Source organism: Carassius gibelio, chromosome B18 (assembly GCF_023724105.1).
Source record: "Carassius gibelio isolate Cgi1373 ecotype wild population from Czech Republic chromosome B18, carGib1.2-hapl.c, whole genome shotgun sequence".
Taxonomy (NCBI): domain Eukaryota; kingdom Metazoa; phylum Chordata; class Actinopteri; order Cypriniformes; family Cyprinidae; genus Carassius; species Carassius gibelio.
This window is the reverse complement of record NC_068413.1, coordinates 22,255,969-22,269,621: the sequence shown is the minus strand read 5'-3', so window position 1 is coordinate 22,269,621 and position 13,653 is coordinate 22,255,969. Positions and strand designations below refer to the sequence as shown.

The following is a 13,653-nucleotide window of genomic DNA, read 5'->3' as shown; positions in this document are numbered from 1 at the left end:
CTCATGTTTTTAATTGGGAAAGAACACTGGGATCTTGGCAAACGCCTCCTTTCCAAATACATCTGATGCTGTTTCTCCTCAGATCTCCACCGGAACGAAGTGACTGATGTCTAATGTTATTTCCAATGATTTAGCTTTTCTTAAATAGAAGACAAGAAGTGGATTTCATTTTCTAAACAAATTTATTGACGGAACAAAAATGAATTAAGAAGAAAAATATATGATTTACAAAATAATTATCGATATATAAACTTCTGTTCTCATATTCATAGTACAAATTTGGAACATTTAATTATGAAGACAATAAGACGTACCATATTGGGGTTATTGACACTGACAGTTGGTGTCGTCTTAAACTTCAGAAGGAATAATGTGACCTGAACATCATGTACAATGAAGCTGCTACAGCTAGACTTGATTAGTATTTGTAAAGAGTGAATCTTACTTGACCTTCTGCAGTGACCTGGATGCAAAACGGACACATGATCCACTGCTATCCCATTCTCTAAACCAGAGATTTCCAAAATTTCCAAACAGGATTAGAAATAAAAGTATATCAGAAAATATTAGACATTTACATGATAAAAAAAACGGGAACACAGATCACAGTTGTGTTCCACTGATGTTTTGGAATAAGCAGTGTTCCAGGGGTGCCAATATTTCAACTCAAAACTGGAACGTTTCACTGTCCACCAAATAGTTGTTCTTGAATGGCTGATTCCAGTAGTGCATGTAGAATTCTATTTGTCAATAACATACATACACAATACATTTTATTAACAGCATAATGTGATGAATATGAATATTATAACTGAAAATATGTAAATAGATATATTGTTTGTCCCTTTAATGTCAGCAGCCCTAAAGCTGCATAACTAAACCTGATGATCATGTTCTCCAGCATGATTTAAAGATGTTCTTAAAATCATCTTGAGTTTCAGTGTTAAGCTGGAAATCTGATCAATGTCAAAATTTCCGTGGAAGCCTACAATTAATTGATTTGTCACCTAGACATATTGCAGAAATTCATTTTCTTATAGTTTCTCGGTTTAAAATGTTCAGAATCCAAAAAAATGTGGTTTCAGGCTTTTGAATATTAATGACAGTAAAAGTTAGTACATTCATGATGAAATAAAGCACACACAGCAGAGTTTGGGTACTGTTGAATTGAATTAAACATGACAGTGATTCACAGCTCAAATAGTTTTTGCTGAGGTTTAACATTATTCTCCCTCATTTGAAGGCAGTAAGTATTGAGCTAAAATAAAAGAAAGCCTGTCTTAGCTTATCTTTCTTAACAGAATTACAGTATTCCACCACATAGTAGACCTAAAAAGAGCATTTTGTGCAGTCCATCACACCACCTGGTTACCTGGTGCATGTGAATTTGTGTATCTACTGTAGACTCAAGCAGCACATGATATCAATTTCAACATTTCTGCCTCAGCAAAAGCTTTGGAACCCATTTGTCTAGAATAATGGCTGCTTTTTGGACATTAATCACCATTGTGCTGCATCACTGTGGTTTGTGTACCGTTCATTATCTCTTAAGATTCAATGTCATATTAATGACACAGTCCACTTGCATAGCCATCAATGACTGATATGTATTTAAAGCCCTTGGTCTAAAGTTGATGTGGCCATGGATGCCATGAAATGCTTGGCCCCTCCTGGTTGAACGATTGTCAGAAGAACACCACGTAATTTTCAGGAACGAGGCCTGTTTTGCCATCAAATGTTGCCTGGAGCCAACCTGGTTCCACTGAAGGATACACTACACAGAAGAAAATGAGAAAGTTTAGTGGGGAAGACTTGATAGGGAAACTCTATAGTATTATTACTCATACTTAGGGGCAGAACAATGGATACATTTTTTAAAGTGTTCTGGGACGGATGACTGAACATCATTAGATCGATACAGTGTATGTTTGTTGATATTTTACATGCCTTTAACTAAATTAAATTAGCTTAATTAAATTAGCCTAATTATTCGATTTTAATTTAATGTTGTTTGCTGATTTGCTGTTACCAATGATATCTAAATTTTAGAAGCATTAATACGACTATCAGAAATTACAAGATTCTATTCTGACTATAAATGAGTGACATCACATGAGTAACAGTGTGATATGGCTATATATCAGCACAGCTGAGATTTGTCTGTTGGCACGAGGCTGTAGGATGGGTTGTGTTTGTTTGTGATGATGATTTTAGTTACATTATGCTGTAACCAAGAGACTTTATGAGTGAGTCAACAGTGAAGACTTTTATTTTGAAAGAGACTGGTTGTAAACAAGGAAGATGCATCCAACAAATGCACTGAGCAGCGCTGTCATCGGAAATCACCCTTAACAGATGAAAGGATAGTACCACAAAGACATCGCTTTCCTCAGCCGACATTCAAACTGTTGTTTTATTGTGAATAGGAGACTGAACTGAAAAATTTATGCTGTATCAGGTTATCACACTCGTAATCACATAATAAAGTGAACTTTTAATAGTGATGCAATAAGCATTTATTGAAGCAACTCAATGTTCCTCCTTTACTAGTTCTAAAGTGATGTTTTCAAATTAACTATAGTAACCTAGGAAAGGGGGGCATTCTGATTCTGATCAGTGAACCGCACATGCAGAGTTTTAATTAATGATGGATCAAGTCAGGCCAGTTTGCTCTGATACAAGTCAGATGAGTCCTCTGCACAATCTGACTTTGCTGCAGCATTGAAACAAAGTCCTGGTTCGTCTGGTTAGAGGAAAACTGTCCCCCTGACTGAGCCTGGTTTCTTCCAAGGATTGAGTTAGAGTTTTGGTTTCTTGCCACTATTGCAACCGGCTTGCCTAATTTTTAGGACACTGTACTTCCATCGACTTGGTTCCAAAGATACTATTGTCCAGTTGCATTATTGACACACTATTTTCCTATTTGATACTTGTAAAGCTGCTCTGACACAATCAAATTAACCAAATTAAAAGCGCTATATAAATAAAGGTGACTTGACTTAATAAATGAACACCATAAAGCTTTCAAAGGACCTCACAAATTACTCACCCTGTAATGACGCATTTCAGTGTACACTGAACTATCAAAACATCTGTTTAGTCTGTAAAGCATTAGGCAGATGAGATCAGAAAATAACGAAGTTTTAAATCGGTTTTTATTAGCAAAGCTCTCAAAAGTCAACATAGTGAGAGGGTTGCTGGGTAAGACGAGGTTTATGTTGTGCTAAGTGTTTGCTGAGCTTTAGAGAGGGAAAGACACTGCCTTCACCAGGTTACTGTGACCTGTTTCAATGCCCTGGTGCCAAGCCAAGTCTGTTGCTTGTGGAAAATACATCCAGCTATAAAATCCCAGTCCTGACATGTACGGAGAACAACAACAGATGGTTGTTACACAGAGCAGACACAGGAATGCATTATTTTCTATCAATATTAATGCCCTGGTATGCAGCAATGTGCATCAGTCCAGTCATAGTTCATTCTCTTTTTGAGATTTGTAACAGTCACTGCAAGTTAAAAAATTTCACTTCCCTCAGAACACATTCCCAACACAGAAATGCGGAGATTTTGTATCAGATTAATGGTCAGAATTGCTCAATGTTTCTTAGTATATATTGCCGCCACAGTTCATTCAAAGGTCATTCATAGACCCCCCCCCCCCCACACACACACTTCAGTTTTTCCATTTTAAATCAGATGTTTTTGTTCTATTAAAGGGTTAGTTCACCCGAAAATGAAAATGATGCCAAACCTGTAAGACCTCCGTTCATCTTCAGAACACAGTTTAAGATATTTTTTATTTAGTCAGAGAGCTTTCTGTCCCTCCATTGAAAATGTATGTACGGTATACTCTCCATGTCCAGAAAGGTAATAAAAACATGATCAAAGTAGTCCATGTGACATCAGAGGGTCAGTTAGAATTTGTTGAAGAATCAAAAATACATTCAGGTCCAAAAATTACAAAAACTACGACTTCCGTTTCTGTTGTCAATCCTGTGATCACAACTCCACAGAGATGCTGCTGATGCAAGTCACTGCAGTAGTGATGGGAAGTTCAGGTCTTGTCCACGAACCGGTTCTTTGGGACAGTTTGATTCAATAAACCGGTTGAAAAAAAAAACGGTTTACTGGTTCTTTTGTACTCGACGTCATTGGCGGCCCTTCATTCAAGGCTTCAGTTCACCTACGCTCATAACATTAACACAGAATCAGTTCAGAATCAATCACCAAAAGAACCAGTTTGATTCAGACACACAGTGTGTCAGTCTGCTTCACACTGAATCACGCATGCACAGTATCATCAGCTTCTTGGTTCTCAAATCGGACGCGTCCGACAGAAACGGTTCTCGGTTCAGTGTACTGGCGATCTGAAAACCAATGTACCTAGTTCTTGACTCGAGAACGAGTCAATCATTTGTTCATTAACTGGCTCTGCTCATTATCTGTTCATCTTAATTTCTTCCTTCACAGCAGTTCAGTCAGTGTACCGTTTGAGAAAATGCATTGCGCGTGACGCTTGCGTCCACTGTTTGGACTATGAAAGGGAGTGCATTGCTCACGTTGAATATGTAATGGCCATAATGCTTATTGGAGAGTCGTTTCAAACGATTCGGTTCGATTTGGTGAACTGGTTCGAAGAGCAACCTAAGAAGAACCGGTTAAATCGAATGATTCGTTCACGAACCGGGCATCACTACACTGCAGTCTTGTGAACGCGCTCACAACAGACCCGGAAGAGAAGACAATGCTAAATAAAGTCATATTTTTTTGTTATTTTTGGACCAAAATGTATTTTCGATGCTTCAACAAATTCTCTGATGATCTTTTTCTTACCTTTCTGGACATGGACAGTATACCGTACACTCACTTTCAATGGAGGGACTGAGAGCTCTCGGACTAAATCTAAAATATCTTAAACTGTGTTCCGAAGATGAACAGAGGTCTTACCTGTTTGGAACAACATGAGGGTGAGTCATTAATGACAATGTTAAAATTCAAGGATTTCAAGCACCCGTATGAACCCTGTAGATAATTACATAAATAGATAGATAGACTCACCATTGGAGAAGTGGGCCCCCTGTGGGAAGCTCAGCTCATTGCTGTGTTCTGCTTCACATGGATATATGGCTTTGGCATCTCTGTGGATTAAAATCAGAAATGATTTATGGTTGTGCTCACACACTGTTTTAAAAGAAATATTTGTTGATTTTATTTTTTATGATGTTAAATATATGTGAAACATTTATGTTTTTATGGGCCATGTCCATTGGTACCTTCCCAAGGGAGGAGGTTTTACAGCTGACGCATTCTCAAAAATCAGCGCTCTGGCAGCCCTGGAACATACAACCGTGCCAAATGTTAGGATGATTGTCAATTTCAAAGATCTGACGTCACAAGAATTAGGCTGAATAAAGAAACGTTTTTCAAGTAGCATCAATTTGACCCTTACATTTACAGTAAAAACATTGCTGTGAGCTGATAAATTACTGGTAAATTCACACTAAGGATATATAATATGCATAGTATACAGATGTAGCAGTAATTCATTTACACTTTATAACTATTAAAGGGGGGGGGGGGGGTGAAATGCTATTTCATGCATACTGAGTTTTTTACACTGTTAAAGAGTTGGATTCCCATGTTAAACATGGGCAAAGTTTCAAAAACTAAGTTGTACATTTGAAGGAGTATTTTTGTTCCAAAAATACTCCTTCCGGTTTGTCACAAGTTTCGGAAAGTTTTTTTCGAGTATGGCTCTGTGTGACGTTAGATGGAGCGGAATTTCCTTATATGGGTCCTAAGGCACTTCTGCCGGAAGAGCGCGTGCTCCCGTATAGCAGAGCACTGAGAGGCTGAGCACAGACATTCATTCACTGTTCAGAGCGAGAGCATCGCGAAAAGTCACAAAAGAAGTGTGTTTTTGGTTGCCAGGGCAAGACAACCCTGCACAGATTACCAAAAAAAAAAAACAGCATTAAGGGACCAGTGGATGGAGTTTATTTTTACAGAGCATCAACGGAGTTGTGCAAGTGTTTTTGTTTGTTCCCTGCATTTCGAAGATGCTTGTTTTACAAACAAGGCCCAGTTTGACGACGGATTTGCGTATCGTTTATTTCTTAAGGATGATGCAATCCCAAGGAAAAAGGGTCACAATCGTGTGTTGGAACCGCAGGCGGTGAGTAAAACTGCTTCAAATATCTCTGCCTCCTTGTTAGTGCGTCCCCTCCCATGCCGGAGACCTGGGTTCAAGCCCCGCTCGGAGCGAGTCGTTGCTGCTGCTGCTCTCGTTCAGTTTCAGCCTCTGGATCTGATTCTGGATCATAAATAAACGGCTGAATCTGACTGTAAGCCATGGTTTGTTTTGGATGATGGGTTTTCCCTCACGGTAATGTCACAGCTTCCACATGCTCTCAACGCAAAAGCCTATTCGCGCTCTTGATTCTTTAGCTCCGCCCACACGTCACGCCTCCAGTCGGTCGTGTTTTTCCGGGAAAAATCGGTACAGACTATCTTTCTCTTATGAATATAATAAAACTAAAGACTTTTTGGATTTATGAAGGATGCAGTACTACTCTATAGGTACTCAAGATTAACAGGATATTGAGTGAAAATGAGCATTTCACCCCCCCTTTAAAGTAACATACAAATCCACAGGACAAGCTTTTTCAAATCAACATGATGCTAACAGTTGTGGCTGTACATTTTATATAAGCAAATAAAATTGCAAATAAAATCTTTTTGTGTCCTCTTAAGTGAGCTGTGATGTTTCTTTTCTTCTCTGTCATGACAAAATTATATATCCTTCCCTGGAGAGCATTTAAAAACCAGCGCTGGGTCACATCAACCCTTTCAGCCGCGTAATTAAAACTCCTGCCAACAAAGAACAACTGCCATCAATCTCCATTCAACAGCTTTCTCTCCAAGCAGTAACTGCACTACAAAATACTGCACTGTATGTATTTTTTTTTTTTTACTTTTGCCTGCCAAATACATTTTCTCAAAAATGTATTCCTCAAAAGTGTTCAATTTGTTAACGTTGGTTAACAATGCAAAATGTAATATGATTAAATCATTTATTATAACTTTTAATATTATTCAATGGACCTGATTATTTAACACGGACTAACAATGAAGTGTTGTTTTTTTATTATTAGATAACATCAACTAAGATTAATAAATACTGTAAAAAAATGTACAGCTCATTGTGAGTTCATGTTAACAGAGAGATTATTAAGAGTTAATTGCAATACTGAATTTTTTATTTGAATTGTAAGTTTACATCTTACAAATTTAGCGATTCTGACTTTTAACATGCATTTGTGGGTTATTAAAAAAGAACTGTGAGATAAGGAGTCAGAATCGCAAGATATAAATGTGCAATTATGAGAAACAAAATATCAAGTTCATATTATGCAATTCCGAGACAAAATTTCTTCTGATTTTATCACTTGCAATTGTGAGTTTATATCATGCAATTCTCAAGGAAAAAAAAGTATATATATTCAGTGGCAGAAACTGGCTTCCATAATATAGCTAGTACATACAAGAATGCAAAACAATAGTTGTAAAAGTTTTTTTTTCTCCATCATCTTCATCCTCGAATGTTGACTTGGATCTGTCATTGAACCATGAAATTTTGATTGGCTCACAGGGTAGACATGGTCTCCAAACATATCAAGTTTTTTCTAACTTCTACCAAAACTGGACGACTTCTTATCGGAGAATGAATATAGAGGAACAGACAGAGCTGGGTTTCCATCAAATGTCAGCTTCAGCATCAGTGGGTATGATACTGATAAGAGAGTTTCACTTACACTGATCCTGGTCTCTGATAGCCGTTGGTAGAGCTGTTGTTGTCCAGCTTTCGGCGCAGGATCGTTTTAGGAGGAAGATCATGGTAGGCAGTGGATCTGATGCCATCTTTATGTTCCACACATGCTAGGTTCTGTGCAGACCCCACACAGCTCTTACGATCTTCAGAGAACCCCAAACACAAAAGAACAAATGAAGTAAATTGGTTTCTTTTTGTGTAGAGGTTTTAATCCAACATTAAAAAAATAACAGAAGAGAAATTTTTTTTTATAAATTTGAATACAGTTCTGTAATGAAAAAAACACTACGGGTCCAAATTTTTAATACATGTGATCATGGACCACAAAACCAGTCATAAGGGTCCATTTTTTTATCTTAAAGTTCAAGATAGAAGCACAATGTATGATTTGTTAGGATAGGACAACTTTTTGATGAGATACAACTATTTGTAAATCTGTAATCTGAGGGTGCAAAAAAATTTAAATAAAATTGCCTTTAAAGTTGTCCAAATTAAGGCCTTAGCATTGCATTTTACTACTAATAAAAAGTTTTGATATATTTAAAGTAGGAAATTTACAAAATAGCTTCATGGAACATGATCTTTACTTAATATCCTAATGATTTTTGGCATAAAAGAAAAATTGACAGAGATGTATAGTAACGAAGTAGAACTACTTCACTTCTGTACTTAAGTACTAAAAGGCGGTATCTGTACTTTACTGGAGCATTATTTTTTTCTCCTACTTCCACTTTTACTTCGGTACATATTTTCACTGAGTTTAATACTTTTACTCCGATATTTTTTTTATGTGCTGCATCGTTACTCGTTACAATTATAATAATGTTACGAATCATTCCATTACAAACCACTGCCAGAACTGTAGATGGGAGGTTTGATGAAGCTGGCACATCATTGAGCGAAACAAGAGATTAAGAAGACTGCGCGTGCTGACTGAACTGCTGTGAAGAGAGAAATGAACACTGAGCCGAGCCAGATAATGACTCGTTCACGAGTCACGAACCGGTTGCATCAGTTCTCGGATGACCAGTAACGTTAGTTCTTTCTGACAGTTCGATTCAATAAACCAGTTGAAGAAAACAGTTCACCGATTCTTTTGCGCTCGATGCAATGGCGTCATTGGCGTTTACTGCACCTGGGCTCATAACATTAACACAGAATCAGTTCAGAATCAATCACCAAAAGAATCACTTCGGTTCAGACGCTCTGTGTGTCGGTTTGCTTCACGCTAAATCACACATGCGCAGTATCATCAGCTCATCGGTGCACGAATCAGACGCGTCTGACAGAATCGTGAACGAGTCATTATCTGGCTCGGCTCGGTGTTCATCTTCAGTTCTCTCTTCACAGCAGTTCAGTCAGTGTACTGTTTGAGTCAATGAATTACTCCGGGATATTGGTTTGTTTTAACTCAGAGGGAGTGTCAGCCACATTAAACAAGTTAACAGCTTAATTCATCTGTGGATTAATGCATATTGGAGACGCGAACTGTTTAAAACGATTCAATTCGATTTGGTGGACTTTTTCAAAAAGATCCGGTTACATCGAATGATTCGTTCGCGAACCAGATATCACAAACTGCTTTGTTCTTAACTGTCTTACAACAGACACAGAAGAGAAGACAATGCTAAATAAATTCGTAGTTTTTGCTATTTTTGGACCAAAATGTATTTTCGATGCTTCAAAAAATTCTAAATGACCCTCTGATGTCTTAGGGGTTTGAAACAACATGAGGGTAAGTTATTAATGACATCATTTTGCAAATTGGGCTAACTAACCCTAGTAAACGTTTTTTTGTTTGCAAGAAGTTACAGTCAAAGGAATTGTAATTGTCTTTTAGGTTAATCATTTGAAATAGTAAAAACAATATGTTCAAACTTTTGACTACTTTCTTTAATAGCTACATAACACAATACTTCTACTTTTACTTTCAGTACTTGAGTAGTAAATTTTAAAATAGACTACTTGCAATACATAAGTACAAAAAATGTTGAATACTTTAGTACTTCTACTTAAGTGTGGTGCTTAAAGAGCACTTCAACTTCTACTCAAGTCACTTTTTTGATAGAGCACTTGTACTTTTACTCAAGTATGGGTCTCTAGTACTTTATACATCTCTGAAAATTGATCATTTTGACCAATACAACGTATTGTAGGTTATTGCTCAAAAATATACCCCAGTGTCTCATGCTCAGCAAGCCTGCATTTATTTGATCATAAAATACATTTTACTGCAAAATGTTTTTACTTTTAAACATAAAAGTAAAAATAACTTAAACTTCTGTTTTAAAACTTTTAACCAGTAAAGCATGCTACTGGCCCCTACCTTCTGTGATGTGTAAAGACGGGGCACTCGAGCGGTTAAGCTGTGCTGAGTTGATTCCTACTTCAGAGTGAGGAGCTTTCCTGGGTGCTGATGAAGATCTGGCACCTGCTGACTGGCAACTGTTCTTCCGACAGGAGCCGTCCCAATCCACACGGCCCACGTCCTCTCTGGAGCTGGAGTCTGGACTGCTGGTGCAGGTGGGGCCCTGGGGCTCGCTGGAGGACAGGGAGGAAGGGGTCCGCCGCAGGCCGGGGAAGGGGGGCTTGTCTTTGGGCGTTGGAGAGGAGCAGGTTTTGGAGGAGCTGTTCTGTTCTGAGGAGTGGGAGGAGAGGGAGTCCATGCTGCCGATTGGAGTGCTGCCTGAACTGCTGGTGAACGTGTCACCTGCAGGGGCAGTACGAACATGACACCTGAAAACCTCTTCAATTCAATACATTTCTTAATACAGGCACAGCTTGTGAAAATGTCACAATGTCCTGGTCACATAAATGAAAATAAAATAAATTTCCAAGCCTGTTTTTTGTATTGTGAATAATTTTTTTGTGGCAATAAGGCACATTTTCCCCAAAAGTTATCAGTACCGTAATGTATTTTGGTGTTTTACTTTTGTAAAAGTTGGCCAATCAATGGCTGACTGTCGACTTGGCCTTTATACAGTAAAATGTGAATGTTTCAAATTGTGTGTATATCACTCCCACATAGTACATTTAAACACATTACATGACTTATGTTAAATTCACTGGCTTCTAACTTAAATCTAAAACCCAAAGGATGTTCTCTCAGCAGTGGTGTAAAATGTGAGGATGACTGGTGGTGAGACCCACTGTCCGCGTCTGCAAGGCACATTGAGGGTGTGTAGAGGCTCTTAGGTTTGCGTGGTCCAGATGAGAGACAGATGGCTCTGGTCCTGCGAGACTCCGAACGAGACTGAGGCTGCGGCAGGGGAACATTAGGATCCAGCGGCTGATGAAATATCTGTGAACACAAAAATAAAAGAAGAACTCTAATAATACATTTACACAGCATGGATGCATTAAACTGGTTAAAAAGGTGACAGTTGGGTCTTTTACATTGTTACAAAAGTTTTCTATTTTAAATAAATGCTGCTCTTTTGAACTTTCCATTCGTCAAAGAATCCTGGAAGAAAAAAAAAGCGTATCACAGTTTTCACAAAAATAACAATTTTCAACGTTGATAATACTAAGAAATGTTTTCTTGAGCACTAAATCAGCATATTAGAAGGCTTTTTGAGGATCATGTGACACTGAAGACTGGAGTAATGATGTTGAAAATTCAGCTTTGCCTTCATAGGAATAAATGACATTTTAAAATATATTAGAAAACCATTATTTTTAAACCGTAATAATATATATATAAAAAAAAAAATTATATGTCAATATAGACATATCTTTGCTTTCACTTGCCTTCTCAAAATTTTCAATTAGAATTTCTACCACGATGTTTTGGAATTTGATGTTCATCATGGCAGCAACGGTTTCCTCCTGTGACCGCATAAGCGTAGGGCCGAAGATCACTCCCAGATTGGACACGGTCATCATGTTATTCTCACTGTGAGTGGACACACTGCAGAGACACACGTCAGTCAAATTCTCCAACCAATATCACACTTCAAATAATACTTAAGTTACCCCACAAAACTGATACCAAGCTAAACTTACATACGGGACCAGTAGATTGATAAATAGATTGTTTAATGCAATCTACTGTTATTTAGTGGACATTTCAATTTAGGTGGTGAAGAACACTGATCAAGTACGCCTCGATCATGGTTAAGCTAGTTCCAGTCTTGTGAAGATGCCAGCACCCAAAACACAACACATGCTGGTGACCAGTAAGTAAATCTACAACATATTACTTTAGACTAAGAAGAAAGTGAGCTAAGGGAGAGAAAAAGTTGCCATTTTTGAGTAAAGTTTTCCTTTCAACAGTAAAAAATGTATATAAATATTTGTGTTCAGTCATACTTGAGTAGATGTTTGATTAATATCTCCAGCATCTCTTTGTTTTTGTCAGGTAGTTTATGCACCAGCGCGTGAACTGCACACACTCTGTAGTTCTGATCATCAGATTCTGAAAGAAAACAGACCAAATATATCATATAACACACCATCAGCACAAACTCAACACAAACGGGCAGGAGCATACACAAAGAGACACTTCTTTTTAAATGAATGAATGAATGAATGACTAAATGGAACATTAATAATGCTTTTAACACTGAAAATTAAAAAAAAAAAAAAACTAATCTAAAATAATGGTAATGTTCACAAAACAACTGAAAAACAATGTGGGGGTGGACACAAACAGTTTCAGTGCGAATGGCCGCTTATTCACATAGTGAACAGTAGCTAATTTTTAAAGTTAACTTACAAAATATTTTTCCAGATATGATTCCCAGATACAGGTGTCATGTTTAAAATATGAATAGTTTCAGTTCAAGCAAAGCTTGAGTGCATTCTTCTGTAATTAGCATGAAATAAACATGAATGAACATCCGAGGGCATGTTGAAAGATACACTACAACTTACTGAATGTTTAGTATCTCATCTAATCGATTTATGAGCGTTTCAGCTGTGGAAATACAGCAGATTGAAATCATTGTCGCATAACCTCAGAAAATCCATTCAGTGTCCATAAACTATTGAGAAAAATGTACACTAGGAGGAGAATTTAGCAAAAAATACATTAATTATATTTCTACTCACATAATTACACTATTTTATTAAAGTTAATATAACAATATTATAAAATTGTCTAATATGAACTTGTATACAAATCAATTGTTACATTTAACCTTAACAATAGGGTTCCCAGTATAGTTTAGTTTAGCAAAATTGAGAAAGAAATTACGTACTTAATTTCAAGCTCGTTAATTATTCCTGATTAGTTCCCACAACAGGCTGAACTCAAAAGTAAGTTGGAGGTTTAGGTTTCCTGAATAACATTTACAAAATTCACTGTATGAGTTAATGTTAGATCTTTTGCTCTGTTACGGTAGGAATGTATAGCTAATATGGGGTAATGCGAAGTAATTATCAATCGTAGGATTTATTCATGCTTTTTTATGCCAGGTTGGAGTTATACACTAATTCTCTTTCATGATGTATGGACCCCCTGAACTAGCCTTGGCCACATCTTACTTAGATCGTACGTACATCAGTGAGCGTGCACACTGAACAAAACTTCAGCATTTTAACGACATCTAAACAGAATGCCTCTGATTGGCCATTGCATTCATACCCTCAACAGAATTGTAAGAAATTTGTTATAATTCCCATAAACATTTTTGTCCAATTTGGTGGCATTTTCCAGCCTTGCCCAGCTGGCACACTCTCAATCAACGTTATATTCAGAGAGCAAACAAATGCCAATCAACCATTTTGCGATTGCCTCGGTTTGCAAAAAGAGAATTGACTCAAAAGAATGATTAAATCACAAATGATTGTTCTATCGACAGAAATACCGGACACAAATAATA

The 13,653-nt window shown here is 37.3% G+C and overlaps 1 protein-coding gene across 2 annotated transcripts in view; it reads right to left on the bottom strand.

The window, feature by feature from the left end:
* Nucleotides 1-163: 163 nt before the first annotated feature.
* LOC127977145 (rho GTPase-activating protein 42) overlaps nt 164-13,653 on the bottom strand; it is a 103,775-nt gene continuing 90,285 nt past the window's right edge. For both annotated transcript variants that reach the window (XM_052581849.1, XM_052581850.1), the window contains 8 exons: nt 12,140-12,245; nt 11,579-11,738; nt 10,979-11,129; nt 10,155-10,538; nt 7,812-7,971; nt 5,271-5,330; nt 5,056-5,135; nt 164-1,774 (listed from right to left, as the gene is read on the bottom strand). In XM_052581849.1, the coding sequence (XP_052437809.1) occupies nt 1,686-1,774; nt 5,056-5,135; nt 5,271-5,330; nt 7,812-7,971; nt 10,155-10,538; nt 10,979-11,129; nt 11,579-11,738; nt 12,140-12,245 (1,190 nt within the window). In that variant the 3' untranslated portion in view covers nt 164-1,685. The remainder of the gene's footprint in view (nt 1,775-5,055; nt 5,136-5,270; nt 5,331-7,811; nt 7,972-10,154; nt 10,539-10,978; nt 11,130-11,578; nt 11,739-12,139; nt 12,246-13,653) is intronic.